The sequence below is a fragment of the Populus alba genome, chromosome 13 (assembly GCF_005239225.2).
Source record: "Populus alba chromosome 13, ASM523922v2, whole genome shotgun sequence".
Lineage (NCBI taxonomy): Eukaryota > Viridiplantae > Streptophyta > Magnoliopsida > Malpighiales > Salicaceae > Populus > Populus alba.
Window position 1 is genome coordinate 2,413,206 of NC_133296.1, and position 16,892 is coordinate 2,430,097.

The 16,892-nt window shown below is 36.7% G+C and overlaps 1 protein-coding gene and 1 pseudogene across 1 annotated transcript; both read left to right on the forward strand.

Annotated features, from left to right (window-relative positions):
* The first annotated feature begins 6,654 nt into the window (after positions 1-6,654).
* Positions 6,655-8,453, forward strand: LOC118053312 (MDIS1-interacting receptor like kinase 2-like; annotated as a pseudogene).
* A 3,162-nt stretch (positions 8,454-11,615) lies between these two features.
* On the forward strand, positions 11,616-15,434 carry LOC118053309 (disease resistance protein Roq1). The gene is made up of 4 exons (XM_035064536.2): positions 11,616-12,285; positions 12,439-13,534; positions 13,646-13,918; positions 14,033-15,434. Exons 1-4 carry the CDS (start codon positions 11,768-11,770, stop codon positions 15,377-15,379), a joined length of 3,234 nt encoding a protein of 1,077 aa, XP_034920427.2. The 5' UTR covers positions 11,616-11,767; the 3' UTR covers positions 15,380-15,434.
* The last annotated feature ends 1,458 nt before the right edge of the window (positions 15,435-16,892 follow it).

The window sequence follows — 16,892 nt, forward strand, 5'->3', positions numbered from 1 at the left end:
GATGAACAGTATGCTCGTCATAATTTTTGGAGACGTGTGTGACTCGCTTCTAGCTTACTCGATCAGATATTGAAAAATAACTCTAGGAAAGTTCCTTCCAACCGACCTATCATCTTTGCTCAAAACCCAACAATGACTCAGCCCGAAGAAATTGGGGGCAAAATTTGTCAAAGAGCCAACCGAAGGGGAATTGCACTACCGGGGCATAATGGAGCCTATTCTTGTTCTGTCAAAAAAAAAAAAAAAAAAAAAAAAAAAAAACTCTTAGTTTGATCATGCCTGCAAAATTTCTTGATTTTTGTTTCAACCTATTCCAGTTTTTGTTGGTAACTTGGCTCAAAATTCCGCAACATTTTCCTTGTCAAGTGAGCCTTTCTTGTTAATAAGATCATGTGTTTTCCTGTGTTCATAATATACTTTCATTTTTGTTGTTGTTTCATACAAAGAACACATTGAGCATAACCTTTAAGCATGAAACAATCACACCAAGAATCTTTGGGTGTGTTTCCTTCTTTTCAAAACTATGCATGGTCGCACATGTTCACAAGGATTTTTGGGAATTCAAAGTTTAGTACTGAAACTGAAATCATGTTGATGTTTGTCCAAAGCAAACGAGTTCTGGAAATTCAGGTGATTCCTTAGAAAGGTAACCATACACCTAGAAAAACCCAAAAAAAAAAAAAAAAAGAAAGAAAAAAAAAACAAACAAACAAACACCATGAAGTGACTCTAAAGCTGAGTTTTGATTGCATGAATAATGAGAAATCACTTTGCATACTCGCATGAAAGCAAGGCTTACCGATCCTAAATGCATGCATTTGAGATGAAGAAAGGCCATCTTTGATAATCTTTTCACGAGGCTAAAATATATCATTTGCAGTCCCCTTTTGAGCCTAATAAATATTTCTTGAAAAATAACCTTGGCTAGGATCACACCCCACTGGGGGCAAGTGCGATGACATTGAAAAAACTTCAATGATTGAAAGTGCCCAAGCAATACTAGGGGGCATAAAAGAAAATTCTCAATCATTAAAGGTGCCCAAACAAAGCTAGGGGGCACGAAGAAAAATCCAAAGGATCAAGAGTTTTGAGCATAAAAAAAAAAAAAAAAAAAATATATTATGATGCTCAAAACCATATGAAGAAAACAAAAACAAAGAGAGTAAGCCCAAACCCAATACAAGGGGGCACGATAGACAATTTTTGAAAGACAGTCAAATGACAAAAGGTCAAGAAATAAGCACAAGTGATCCTTAGTCTTCAAATCCCTTAAACACCTTTTGAGCCTACAAATATCATTTTCTTCATAACCAAGAGCCCAAGCCTACATTACGTGCCTAATCAAGCCCTTTCTGATCAAAGGCAAGCAATCTGGATCGGTAGGCAATGCTCTCTCATGTAAACCAAATCATTATTCATGCAAATAAAATATATGCTTTGAACCTCGGTTCTCAATAACCCTCAAATTGAAATTTAAACCTTTTCTGACAAACCAGAGGTCACTTCATATTTTTTTACCAAAACCCAAAAACAAGAAGTTTTCATCACTTCTGATAACCTCTCCATAGAAATCACTTGAATGTTTTAGAATGAGTTTGCTTTGAATCGATGTCAAAATAATTTTTGTGTTTGGAATAACTTTGGAATTTCAAAAATTCTGCATGAAAACAACTCCTTGTCAAACCTTCCTTCATATAGCCTCGTCCACAAACCCGAATTGAACACTTGGGGGCATGATCAAGCTAGGGAGCAATAAAGAAACATATGATAGGGCAGGCTCCATGATTCCCATTCTAAGAAAATGTCGAGCAAAGTTGGCAACCCTTGAGATAAAGGGGCGGAGGACAAAGAAGTACGATGATATCAAGTCTTTCCTAGAGGTAAAAATCACAAGAGATGACTCGAGTAAGCAAGAGCGAAGAAGCCATCGAAGTTCACTGCCAACACTCCAACTTTTGAGAAAAGAAGAGACATCATGAAGAAAGGGGGACCTATTTTTTCTCAGGTAAGTATACATGCATATTGATCATAATGCATTGCTTTTAACATTGTCAGGTCGGTGTTTCATCATCATCTTTTGGGTAGTGGTTTTCTAACCCTACCTCATTTTGAGTGCGCCTTTGAGCTCTCACCTCTTTCTGTGTGCGCCTTTGAGCTATCATCTCGGGTAGTGCGTTTTTTCTAACCCTACCTCATTTCGAGTGCGCCGTTGAGCCCTCACTTCTCAGGTAGCGCGTTTTCTAACCCTACCTCATTTCGAGTGCGCCTTTGAGCCCTCACCAACATTTTTCTTGGGTAGGTCACCCATCATAATGAGACCATTTTTTTTCACATTCTTTCCACCTGGGTTGGTCACCCATGACAATGAGACCGCGTTCTTCATATTTTTTCCATCTGGGTTGGTCACCCATTACAATGAGACCACACTTCATATTTTTTCCATTTTTGGGTAGGTCACCCATTACAATGAGACCGCACTTCATATTCTTTCTATTTGGGTAGGTCGCCCATCACAACGAGACCGTTCATCATATTTTTTCCAGCTGGGTTGGTCACCCATTACAATGAGACCACATTTCATTTTTTTCATTTTTGGGTCGGTCACCCATACAATGAGACCAGGATTTTTCCAGGGTTAGTCACCCGTACAATGAGACCAGCATTTTTCTAGGGTTAGTCACCCGTACAATGAGACCAGCACTAGGGTTCGTCACCCGTACAATGAGACCAGCAGCACCAGGGTTCGTCACCCGTACAATGAGACCAGCACCAGGGTTCGTCACCCGTACAATGAGACCAGAATGAGGTCGCCAGATGGGATCTCATGTAGCTTTGGTTAAAGGGAATCGCCAGATGGGATTTCAGGTTGACCGAGTTACACATATTTTCGTTCCATTTGAATGAGGTCGCCAGATGGGATCTCATGTAGCTTTGGTTAAAGGGAATCGCCAGATGGGATTTCAGGTTAACCGAGTTACACAGTTTAGTTCCAGTTGAATGAGGTCGCCAGATGGGATCTCATGTAGCTTTGGTTAAAGGGAATCGCCAGATGGGATTTCAGGTTAACTGAGTTACACACAGTTTAGTTCCAGTCGAATGAGGTCGCCAGATGGGATCTCATGTAACTTTGGTTAAAGGGAATCGCCAGATGGGATTTCAGGTTAACCGAGTTACACATATTTTCGTCCCAGTTGAATGAGGTCGCCAGATGGGATCTCAGGTAAACCCAATGTGTGGGCAGGTCGCCCGTGAAAATAGACTATTGGGAGAGTGTGGGTCGGTCGCCCGTGAAAATAGACTAGGGTGAGTATGTGTGGGTCGGTCGCCCGTGAAAATAGACTTGAGTGAGTACGTGTGGGTCGGTCGCCCGTGAAAACAGATCAGTGTGAGTGTGTGGGCAGGTCGCCCAAGATAATGAAATCATTTTCCTTTTGTTTTCTTTACAAAGCTTACTATGCAAAATTTTAAGGAGTTTTGCTTCGTAAGCATTGTAAAGAGGGGGCATCTGCTACTACCCAATTTTTGACCCATGCTTTTGATATATTTTCAAAAAATCCAAAAATAGAGAAAAACAATGAAAATCCAAAAAATATGTTTTTTTAATATATTTTCATCATTTTAGCATTTTTAACGTCGTCTAAAAAAAGAATTTAAATTGTTAAAAGATTTTCAAACGTGTTCGACTTTTCACGCGTCATTTTTAAATCATTGATTTTCCGCATTTGAGTCGACGTTGATATTGCTCGTTTCAAAAAATACAAAAAAAATAAGAAAAATCAAAATTTACAAAAAGAAAGAAGTTGAGGGACCAAGTTGAAAAACCTAGCAACATTTTTGCCTATAAATACTGGTCTTTAACTCAAACAAAGGGGGGGGCTAATTTTGGAAACACCCGAAAATACAACAAAAAAACCCTAAAATCCATCTCTAACCAAAGGCAGCCGCCGGAGCCCCCACCCTTTGGATTTTTTATTTTTTCCCTTCTTCCTCCCCCGGCCATCTGACTTTTTTTCTTTAACCGGCCAAACAGCCTCCCTCAAATCCACCCGGATTATTTTTTCTTCCTTCAGCCCCTCACCTCTCCAACCCACGCCGGCGACGACTTCTCTGCCAAAAAGGGAAACCAGAGCAGCCGTTTCACTTCCCCCCTTTCCCCGGTTTTGATCCATTCCCCAAGCCGACCATCTTCCCCGTTTGAAATTTTTTTTCCCAGCCGCTGCAACCGCACACAGCCTTCTCCATCCTCATCGAGCTGTCACCCTCCAACAACAACAACTCCTCTCTCCCACCAGAACGACCCGAGCAGACCCAGCTTCTCCCCTCAGACCCGTGGGTCTCCCCCACCTGGCCGACACCACCGATCTGCTCGTCTTCTGCCTCCCGCAGCAAAGACGACCCAGCAGCAGCTCCTCCACCACGCACGGCTGCACCCGCAGCTCCGGCCTCCAGCCTTGAGCCACTCCTCACTCCACAGCAGGTCGGCCACAGAAGAAGAAGGAAGAACAACGGCTGGAAAGTAAAACGGAAGCAGACCCGAACGGTGGAGAAAATAAAACAGATCTGGAAAACTAAGAAAAATTAAAATCGACTGCTGTGTTGTTCTTTGATTGATCTGCAGGTTGGCGCCGGCGAGGAAAGAAGGAGGGAAGAGGTCGTTGCAGACCCCCCCTGTTTTCGCCTTGTTTTCACGGGGCGCGTGAGATCCACGCGCCACCACTGCCACTGCTGTCCCAGCGGCTTCGCAACACTGTTCCGGCGAGTTAGAGGTTTCCAGCACTGTTCCGGAATGTTTTGGTTCATTTTGTAATTTCCAAATTGTTTTAATGTAATATTTTATTTAGTTTTGAGTTTTTTGTAATTTGTATTTGTATTATGGATGTAAAAGAAAAGAAAAAACAAAAAGAAAAGAAAAGAAAAGAAATAAAAACAGTGAAAGTGTATGTGTGTGGTTGTATTTGTTTTATGAATTTGTTATTTTATTTATTTTATTTTTTCAGGATAAAATTGCAAATATATTAAAGAAGAATTTAATATTTTGATCGGATCACGGTTAAGAATTATTAACTTATACGTAAGTGATATTTCTAATTTCCGATGAAAAGATAATTATTAAAACTTCTTTAACACATCAAATTCGTGAAGCAGCTTGCCTCAGGTAGGGTGCGTTAGGGGTGCTAATACCTTCCCTTTACGCAACCAGTCCCCGTACTCAATCTCTGAGACCGGTTAGGGTTCCTAGTGACCAAAATACTAGGTGGCGACTCCAAAGAACCAAATCAAACAAACCAAAAATAAAAAATTCGCCAGTCGAACCCGCAAGACGGATTTTTGGGGGGGTGCGACAATGTTGATAATGAAAAAAGAAAGAAAAAAGTGTTTATGGTTCGAAATTAGAGGAAAGAAAGAAAAAGAGACTACCGTGATTAGAGACTAAAAATAATGGATTGCAACACAATATTATGAAAATAAATTTTTCATTGTGAAGTATAGAGAAGAGATATAAAATGATGCAGTAGAAATGTATTCTTGTAATTTTATAGTTAGTAGGACTTGTTTGTATGACTTAGATGTTAAGCACATGTATAGAGATAATTTGTATACGTTTGAAAAATATCAAAGCTTATAAAGCAGAGGGAAATTATTTCCCTACTGTTACCAATTTAGAGCGTGAGAAGTAAGCAGGTAAGAGAAAAAGAAGAAAAATAAATGATAGATATTTACAAGGCAATCAAGCATTTACTTGCTGAATTTAACGAGATTCTGCTAGATGGATTGCTGTTAATGAGAGGTATTCCACATTAGACAATTCTGGTGCAAAGAGAAATATTCTTTTAAATTTGTCACATTACAGACTTAGTTACATGGAAGGTAGAAAAGCTATAGAGAAAGGGTAGATTCAATACCTATTACAAAACCCAAATTAGGCTAACTCGAGTAACCTGCAACTTAGTGAAATCCGATCATAAAACCTATTGAATTTTTTCAAAACAACATTATTTTTATCTATTTTAGAAAGAAAAAAAAAAGGACTCATATTTTATCCTAGATTGATCCCAACTTGAGTTTAGTAACTATAAAAATAACCATAGGCTGTGTGAAAGGCATAAAAATACTGACATGCTCACTAGCAATTTGCAAAGGCAACATCGAGAAAAATATCATGATTATTGAGTAATGAAACAATATTAAATATTATCAAGTCAAATTTGGAAAACGATGACCCACAATTCAGAGAGCCGCACAATTAATTAAGCAGTCTCTTACATTATTTCTTCACCGATTCAATTAAAGGAGAGAAAACTGATGCATAAGATTTAAAAAACAAAATATTTTTTTCATAGTTATTTTTATTTTTTTATTTAGTTTAGAAATGAGCTACGGATTTTGAACAAATGAACCAACAATTAAGCATCTTTAAAAATTATAGGACTTGGAAATGAATTTTCCTAAGATTTACCAAATCTTCCACCCAAAAAAATTGATGTCACTGTTGTTGACGTATATATGTCAAAGTCTGTAAAATAAGAACAAAGATGAATAGGAAATTTCACAATTAAAAATTCCAATAAATATTCCATTTTTTTTTTCTATAAGTAGCTATCATTGGAGCCTAGGATCTTCATCTGCCATAGGAAACCATATCCCTTAGACATGATGTCCTTCCAACAGAAACCATTCTCAATGTTTCTCCAAGTCCTTTTTTTTCTCCTTCTAGTGTGCTTTCCTTCTTTCTTTGCCTTTCCTCCTAATTCCTCTGCAACTTCATTTGGTGCTGCTGAAGGTAATAAAGAAGCGGAGGCTCTCCTAAAATGGAAAGCAAGTCTTGATGACAACCACAGCCAAGCTGTCCTGTCTTCTTGGGTTGGCAGCAGCCCTTGCAAGTGGCTTGGAATCACTTGTGACAATTCTGGAAGTGTTGCGAATTTCAGCCTTCCACATTTTGGTCTGAGAGGTACGCTTCATAGTCTCAGTGGGAATCTTCTGGCAGGAGAGATACCATCACAAATTGGGCAATTGAATCAGTTAGAAACGATGAACCTCTCTCACAACAAACTTTCCGGTTTAATTCCAACTGCTTTTGTAGATTTGGTGAGCTTGACAGATATAGACATCTCCTACAATGAACTAGAGGGCCCTATTCCAAAAATCAAAGCCTTCATTGAAGCTCCATATGAAGCTTTTATAAATAATAGTGGTCTCTGTGGAAATGTCAGTGGTCTAAAGCCTTGTACTCTTCTTACAAGCAGGAGAAAGAGCAACAAAATTGTCATTTTGATTCTTTTTCCACTCCTGGGCAGTCTACTTCTACTACTTATCATGGTTGGGTGTTTATACTTTCACCGCCGAACAAGTAGAGAAAGAGTTTCTTGTTTAGGAGAGCGACAAAGTCCACACAGTTTTGTAGTATGGGGCCATGAGGAAGAGATCCTACATGAAACTATCATCCAGGCCACTAATAATTTCAACTTCAATAACTGCATTGGGAAAGGGGGATACGGAATTGTTTATCGAGCCATGTTGCCAACAGGTCAGGTGGTTGCCGTGAAGAAACTTCACCCATCCAGAGAGGGCGAGTTTGTGGATTTGAAAACTTTTAGAAATGAGATTCGCATGTTAATAGATATTCGACATCGGAATATTGTGAAGTTATATGGATTTTGTTCATTAATAGAGCACTCTTTTTTTAGTTTACGAGTTCATAGAAAGGGGAAGTTTGAAGATGAATTTATCTAGCGAAGAACAGGCAATGGACTTGGATTGGAATAGAAGGCTTAATGTTGTTAAAGGAGTGGCCAATGCATTATCCTATTTGCACCATGATTGCTCGCCTCCAATCATTCATCGAGACATTTCCAGCAGCAATGTTCTTTTAGATTCAGAATACGAGGCTCATGTTTCGGATTTTGGGACAGCTCGGCTCTTGATGCCTGACTCGACCAACTGAACCTCATTTGCTGGCACCTTCGGATACATAGCTCCAGGTACATACTTGATTTCATTCTTAACACACACACACACACACACACACGATATCAACTCGTAATGACCGAATTTTTGCAGAGCTAGCTTACACAATGAGAGTGAACGAGAAGTGCGATGTCTACAGCTTTGGAGTGGTCACAATGGAAGTAATAATGGGAATGCATCCGGGTGATCTCATCTCATCTCTTTCTGCATCTGCTTTTTCCTCCTTGTCGAGCTCACAAATCAACCAGCATGCATTGTTGAAGGATGTGATAGACCAACGTATCCCACTTCCTGAAAATCGAGTTGCAGAAGGTGTGGTCAACATTATCAAAATAGCATTTGCATGCTTGCTTGCCAATCCCCAATCGAGGCCAAACATGCGACAAGTAGCTTCCCAGCTCATAGCTCGATGGCCTCCGTTGGCAAAGTCATTCTCCGCAATAACATTGGAAGATCTGATGCGTCAAACAACTGTGACAGGCTGAGAATTTTCCAAAAGATTTATTATAATTAGTATGTGATTGTTGCGACTTATGTTACTTTCAATTTTCGTAGCTTTGTTTGTAGTAAATTATTTCTCTGCTTTGTATTTTGTTTCTTCAACGATTAATATGTTTTAGTACAGTATTATTAATTATCAATCAAAGTGAAGAAAGGCTCTCTGCTATAATGAGGACACCTGGGTTTCAAGATTCTGTTTCATCCCTTGTAATAAAGGAAATCTTCAATTCAATATTGAGCTGAAATGAATAAACACAAAGTATAATTTGTAGACTATATTAGAACTATAAATTAGCAAGAGCAAATTGTAAGACAGTATATTGTAAGACAGCAACTCCTGTTTCCCCAAAGGATATAACCTTTCATCTTCCATTTTCTCATCCCCTGTATGGTGGTGATGGTAGGAGTGATTTTGGCAGCACTGATTATCAGAATCAATAGAGAAAACAAGTCCAGATATAATCTCCTACTACAACCTAAGATGTTCTAAAACATGAGAGGCTGCTAGAAGGAGATATATATACCAAGAATTGCTGCACATCCTATGCATCTGCACTTAAACTATGAATCCACACTGATCATGCTACAAAAACTTAAACTATCAACTAGACAGAGTTCTCCACACTGAACTCTTGAAGAATCCTCTGTGCAGCTTAGATTACAGGACTACAATAGCAAACTGTCAAAATGCATTTGCCTATAAAAAAACAAAGTGAACAAGCGAATCGGCTAAAGGGAGTGAAACCAAGGGGGTATATTCTTGTGTTGCTACAAAACCCTCAGCTAACAAAATTTCCTTTGGAGTAAGCACTGAAACACTTGAGGCAAACCATGAACTTTATGACAGATTTCAAAGTAGTATGTTGAGTTTGGCCAATTGATCAAAGAACTTGAGATTCTATATAGGCAAGAGAACTTCTTAAATGAAAACAGCTTTATCCAGCCTTTATGTTTGGACTATATGTTTCCAAAAACTTATAGTTCTCACTGTCAAATATATCAGGATTGGCTCGAATGACCTGATATAAAGTTGAGACTTTATGTGAATATGCAGTTTTTATTTCCTGTGAAATCAATTTTAAGTTTATAGAGATTATTTTGTAATCCAATTTATGGACAATCGAAGAAAGGAACCAGCAATTTCAAATTGCGTGAATACAACTTAGTACCTGATCAAAAAGCAAGGGTAATGAAGATTGATTTCCAAGTAATGCAACCAATTTCAAAAATAGTTTTAAGAATTATTTTTGATATCATTAAAAATTATTTAAAAATATAATAATATTATTTTTAAGTAATAGTTTTTTAAAAAAATATATAAAATACAGTTTCAACTCCAAAGACAAGCATTCCTCTCCTTGAATTTAATCTATTCCTCAAACTTTTATATGTTATTTTTAAACAATTTTAAATGCGTATGTTAAAATATAGAACAATTTTTGATCAACTGTTTTAACATGTCAGAAGACTATTATCTTGAAATTGTAAACAACTTTGTAAAGCAACTGAGGGAGTTGAAGACTAGTTTTATTTGGATCTCATGTTTTATGTTTTTGAATTAAAATAATTGAAAACAAGTTAAAAGCCAAAAATCTTCTTTCCTAATTTTTCTGCCAACACATTGGTGTAAAGATTCTAGGTAACAGGAGGCAATGTGCTGTGTTGGTTTTATTTATTTATTTATTATTATTATTAATCCTTTTGGTTAAATACAAATTTTTGGCAATCAATATTTTATTTTGGCGCAGATTCGAATCTCGAGAAATCATTTGGCTTTTTTCTCCTTTGATAATTCATTAGATATTCGCATATGAATTTTACTTCATTAGATATTGGCATTGTTAATCAAATTAAATTTATTATTTAAAAAAAACAATTGTAACAAAATACATAATCTAATATATATGTGGGCAAAACGAAATTAACAATTAAAGACATTTAATTCTTTGTTTTTTTCTTCATCCTTCTTCAATGTTGGGAATTCTATGTTTTTTTTTTAATTTAATCTTTGAGCATTTGATTTATTATAAATTGATGTTCATGGATGTGATTTAATTTAATTGATATAAGATTATCATTTTCCCGGATAGCATCTCAACATTTGCTATAATTCATTATGTTATTTTATATAAAAGTTTCACCTGTTCAACATTTGCGGGAAGAAGTACTGTTACCTTTAGGAAAAAGGCATTCTAAGTTGCAAGCTGACAAGTAATATCTTGTTTAACAAATTCCCGACATTTTTTAACTCTTGATCATTGGCTGTGGTCCGTTCCGTCTTCTGCACTAAAGAAAAACTAAAGATATTAGAGAATTATATAAATTATATCAAGTAATTTTATTTAAAAGTTTAAGTTTTTAAGTTGAGATGGTTTTTTGATATTATATCAGAGCCTTAATGACCAACGGTCACGAGTTCGAATCTCACCATTCTCATTTATTTGATAAAAATTAAGCATAAGATAACATGGGCCCGTGCAAGTTTCAAGTCCAAAAGGCTTTCACTTGAAGAGATATATTAGAGAATAATATAAATCATATCCTGAAACTTCACCTAAAATTTTAAGTTCTTTGACAAAAAAAACATGACTTTCATGGCACAATCGATCTGGGGCCAAGGGAGTTCACCAACTGTTGAATTTTTTTGATAACCCGAGCACGATATTTAACAGGTTATTGGCTGGTGAAGCTTTAATTGCATGATGCTGTGGAGCAACTTTTTAATAATATAAATTATTAGATTAAAGTCAAGATAAACAATAGTATAATATTCTAATAATTGTAAGCAACTTTTTAGTAGCTGGATTCAATTAATCAACTTTGCCCAAAATTCTTACTTTTATTATTTTATTAACATTAAAATAATTGCTGTGATAGTTTCTGTTCTACTGTCTTGTTTGTGTAACAACTATAGGAAAAAAAAAGAGTTTATTATGATGGGTGGTGGTTGTTATTGTAATTTTAAAAAATATTTTTATTTTTAAAATTTATTTTTAATATCATCATTATAATAAAACAATAAAAAAAATAATTTTTTTTATTAAAATTCAAACTTCACTCCCCTCCATTTCATCAGTCTTTCTAATTTATAGACGTATCTCCCTAATTCCGCCACTGCTTCTTTTTATTACCATAAGACTAATACACTCTAAAACACAGCGTCAGCTCCCTTTCAGGCCAAAACAGCAACCTCAGAACGATCGACTCATCACCATAGTCGGTGTCTCTCTCTTCCACACCTGTAACAAGCAGCCACACTGCCCCATCTCTATCTCTGATCTGCAGAAACCACTGCTAGATGCTCATGTCTTCTTCCTCTTCCTCTTCCTCTTCCTCTTCTTCTTTCTCTAGACTTGGATGGCATTATGATGTGTTTCTAAGTTTTAGAGGTGAAGATACTCGCAAGAATTTTACGGATCATCTTTACACTGCTTTACAAAATGCAGGAATCCATACATTTCGAGAAGATAACGAACTTCCTAAAGGAGAAGAAATCTCCTCACACCTCCTCAAAGCAATTAAAGAGTCCAAGATTTCGATAGTGGTTTTCTCTAAGGGCTATGCTTCCTCCACTTGGTGTCTTGATGAACTTTCAGAGATTCTTGATTGCAGACAAACAGCTCGTCAGATTGTTCTACCAGTTTTCTATGATATTGATCCTTCTGATATTAGAAAACAGAAAAGGAGTTTTGCTGAAGCCTTTGATAGACATGAAGAACGTTTTAAGGAAGAAATAGAGAAGGTCCAAAAGTGGAGAAAAGCTCTTGTGGAGGCTGGAGGATTATCTGGGTTTGATCTTCACAGTATCGCAAATGGGTACCTCTTTCCTTTCCCTATATCGATCGCAAATGCTTATAACTTTTACTCCATTTACATTTTGTAATTTAAACTAGCATCATATTCGCCATCTTATTTCCAAATCAGCTTATTTCTCATTGATGAGTGATGACTTTCTTTTACTATGCACAGGCATGAATCAAAATTAATTCAAATGATTGTCGAAGAATTTTTAAGTAAATTGAATCCCAGATACATGAAAGTTGCCACATATCCAGTAGGTATTGATTCTCAGGTCAAAGATATCATTTCCATGTTATGTGTTGGTACAAATGAAGTTCGAATTGTGGGAATCTATGGGATGCCAGGAATAGGCAAGACAACCATAGCAAAAGCTGTTTTTAACCAAATTTGTCATAAATTTGAAGGAAGTAGTTGCCTTTTGAATATCAGAGAAAGGTTACATAAAAAAAGAGGTCTACTTCAATTAAAACAACAGCTTCTTCGTGATGCTTCCAAGGGGTATATTCGGCTTCACGATGATGATGAAGGAATCAACCGCATCAAAAGCCAATTTCGTCGTAAAAGGGTACTTGTTATTCTCGACGATGTTGATCAATTGAATAATTTACGTGATTTGACAGGAAAGCGAGACTGGTTTGGTCCTGGAAGTAGAATAGTAATTACAACTAGAGATGAACGGTTACTCGCACGACTTGAAGTGGAAAAAAAATATCACGCAAAAGGACTGAACAATGATGAGTCTCTTCAACTTTTCAGTTGGCATGCCTTTAAGAAGCCCCATCCAATGAAAGAATATGTTGAGCTGTCTAAAGTTGTAGTTGATTATGGTGGAGTTCCATTGGCTCTTGAAGTCCTAGGCTCTAATTTGTTTAAAAGAAGCATCACTCACTGGAGAAGTTTTATACAGAAATTGCAAAAACGTCTTCCACATGAAATTCAGACGCAACTTATAACTAGTTTGGATGATTTGGATGGTGAAGTGAAGGATATGTTCATTGATATTGCGTGTTTCTTTAATGGTATGGATAAAGATTACGTGGGAAAAATACTCGATGGTCGTGGTTTTTATCCAGAAATGGGTTTTGATATTCTCAGGGAGAGATCACTTTTAACAGTCAACAGTGAGAATGAGTTACAGATGGATAATCTCTTACGAGACATGGGAAGGGAGATCATTCATCAAATGGCTCCAAACCATCCCGGAAAGCGTAGCAGACTTTGGCATCGCGAAGATATAATGGATGTACTCGATGAATATTGTTCGGTAATAACTAATTGTTCTTCATTTAGGCAACATTTGATGAAAACTTTTTCCACAGAAGCTTTCCCATGATAATAAACTATTGTTTCCTGTTTAATTCTTGTTGTTTTTTAGGGCACAGAGGTAGTGGAGGGTATCGTGCTAGACGCTCAATCATCAAAAGATGTAGTTCCAAGCACATCATTTGCACCAATGACATCTTTGCAGCTGCTCAAATTCAGTGGAGGACAAGTCCGCGGACACTACGAACATATTTCCAAGGCATTGATATGGCTTTGCTGGCATAAATTCTCTTTAAAAACCTTACCACACAAATTTCGATTAGACAGCCTAGTTGTTCTTGACATGCAGCACAGCAATATCATAGAACTCTGGAAGGAGACCAAGGTATGAAGCAGATGATAAGTCTTTTGTTTCCATAAAATAGTTTGTTTTAGTGGAAGTTATGTTTCTATTTCCTTGCTCACTTCGGTTTTTTTTTTGTTCTTCTGGCTTCGACAGTGTCTAAACAATCTGAAAGTCATCGATCTCAGCAATTCTAGGTTCTTTGCTAAAACACCAAACTTCTCTGGGCTCCCTAGTTTGGAGAGACTAATTCTAGAAAATTGCGGAAGTTTAGCTGATATTCACCAATCTGTTGGAGAATTGAAAAAACTTGTTTTCTTGAATTTAAAGGGATGTGGGAGGCTAGAGAAGCTTCCAGAAAGCATTTTTGAGTTGAAATCTCTTGAAACTATGAACCTGCAGGGCTGCACTAGTCTTAAGAAATTGCCAGAGAAATTGGGTAATATGAAAGTCTTAAAGGATCTCCTATTAGATGGAACCGCAGTTGACAATCTACCCTCTTCCATTGGAATTTTGAAGAAGCTCAAAAAGTTATTGTTGCGTGGACTTGGACCTGGTGTTAGTTTTTTTTGTGAATCAGCTTATTATCCTTCAGCCTTGTACTCTGAAGAGCTTGTTATCAAGCAACAACCTTTCCTGCCACCCTCCTTCTCTGGTTTGAGCTCATTGACAACACTCGATATTAGTAATCGCTATTTATCTAACAATGATATTTCCATCAATATGGGGAGTTTATCTTCTCTCCAGGATCTGAATTTGGCAGCAAATGATTTCTCCGAGTTGCCTTCCGGCATTGGCCACCTTGCGAAGCTAGAGAAATTGGACTTGTCAGACTGTCGAAATCTTCTATTTATCTCAGAGATCCCCTCGAGTTTAAGAGCTTTGGTGGCACGTGATTGCGGATCATTGGAAAAGGTGTCAATTCAGTCAAAAACAGCACCGGATCTGTTACAGGGAGGCTGTGGAAAACTAGCTGAGATTCAAGGCTTGGAGAGTGTAGAAAACAGACCAGTCATTCGCATGGAAAACTGTAACAATTTGTCAAACAATTTTAAGGTGATTCTTCTTCAGGTTTTGTCCAAGGGAAAGCTTCCTGACGTTGTTCTCCCGGGTAGCGATGTACCGCATTGGTTTATGCAATATCAAAGAGATAGATCTTCCTCAACATTTCGTATACCACCCATTTCAGATGGTTTAATTCCAGGACTAATTGTTTGGACTGTCTATGCGTCCATTCGAAAATCCAGATTTCGTATACCATCCATTTCTCTTTGTTCTGCTTCTATCAGAAAAAAGAAAGATGATCATGAATTGTTTTATACACGACCATACGTGGACATTTCTTCAAGGCATGGAGGTTATGATGGAGATCATTCTTGGGTGATCTATATCCCATTTAGCAGGATTCAAGGTGCAATAGAAGGTGGAGACGAATTGGAAGTGTCTGTCAAGCCAGGCGATAATACTATTGTAAAGAAGTATACTATTGTAAGCAAGTTATGATTTTTATTTTATAACTTTATTAAGGAATTACTTGGATTATATATTATTTGTATTATACCTGGTGTTTTCTAGCTTATTAAGCTATGATGCTTTGCTTGTAATATTTTTAACTCTATGATATTTTTAATTTTAGTGTTGATAAATATTATATAGTAAAAAAAAATATATAGTATTTCTGACTGTATAAAATCAATATGTGCATATATATATATATATATATATATATATATATATATATATATATATTTGCATTTCATAATAAAAATCCACATATCAGTTATACAGTGAAATATCAATAAAAAATATAAGGAACTCGTAAATAAATTCAAAAGGATCAACGAATTGTTTTGTAATTTTTTAATATTTGAAAAAGTCTATTTGACTAGATATCAAAATATAAAAGGATAAAAATAAAATGATAATGCATAAAAAAAATGTGTTTTACCAAACACTTTCTTGGCTAATACAAATCAATAATGTCAGCTAATCCTGGGGCCTGGCCCGACCGAATCCCAACTATTTTTTGGTTTTTTTTAGGTTGAGTCTAAGCAGATAGCTTAGCCGGATCACTGTCCCAAGCCCGTGATCCGGCTGGGCAAACAAGAGACATGCGGGAACTAACTTCATGCGTGCATGAACAACTAATTACCTTTGCACAATGTTCAAGTAATGTTTGCAAAGAATGAAAGGAAAATGGGCGTACCTGGTTCTGGAAACGTCGAAGACAATGGCAACGTTGGTTCTGGTCTCGGTGATTTTCGTCTGCTTATGTTCTTTCCTTCTGCTTGTCTCTGTGTTCCTTTTGTGCCCACTGTTTTCTCTGGTTTTCTCTTCCTCTCTTGTTCGTTCGTCTCCTCTTTAGTTTTGGTTTTTTAGAGATGAAGGAATGAAGACGATGGTGAACATTCTCTTTGGTGGTCTTTGATTCTGGGTCGTTCTTATTTTTCTGCCTTTTTTTTTTTGTTTTCTTGCTTTCTTCCTTTTTTGTTCATTCTCAGCTCCTTCGCTGTTCCTGTTTTTTTTCGTCTCTGTCTTTCTCTCTGTTTGTTTTTTTAGTCCATTTGTCCTAGTTCCTTTTTTTTTATTTATTTGAGGCTAGAAGGTCGTCTGTTCATTTCTGAGGCACGTTCCGTGAGGGATTGTGGGCATCGTGGTCGATGATCACACCGGATTTCCCGTTGGATAAATTAATTAAAATCCCTAAAGTACCCCCATAAATTTTTCAATTTTTGCTTGAATCAACCTCAAATTTTGGTATTTATTCAATTAAGTTCTCGAGTTCATTAATTAATTAAAATCAAAGTTTTATTAAGCCTCCAAACTTATCAATTTTTCGTTAAGCTCCTGATTTCATTAATTAAACTAATCCAAAGTTTAATTAAGTCCCTAAACTTATTAATTGACCAAATTAACTTTTAAATTTAATAATTTCAGCCTTAAATTTTCAATTGTGTTGCCTTAATTTTTTTTATTCGATCGTTCATTTTTCTATTAAAAATTTAAAAATTAGATT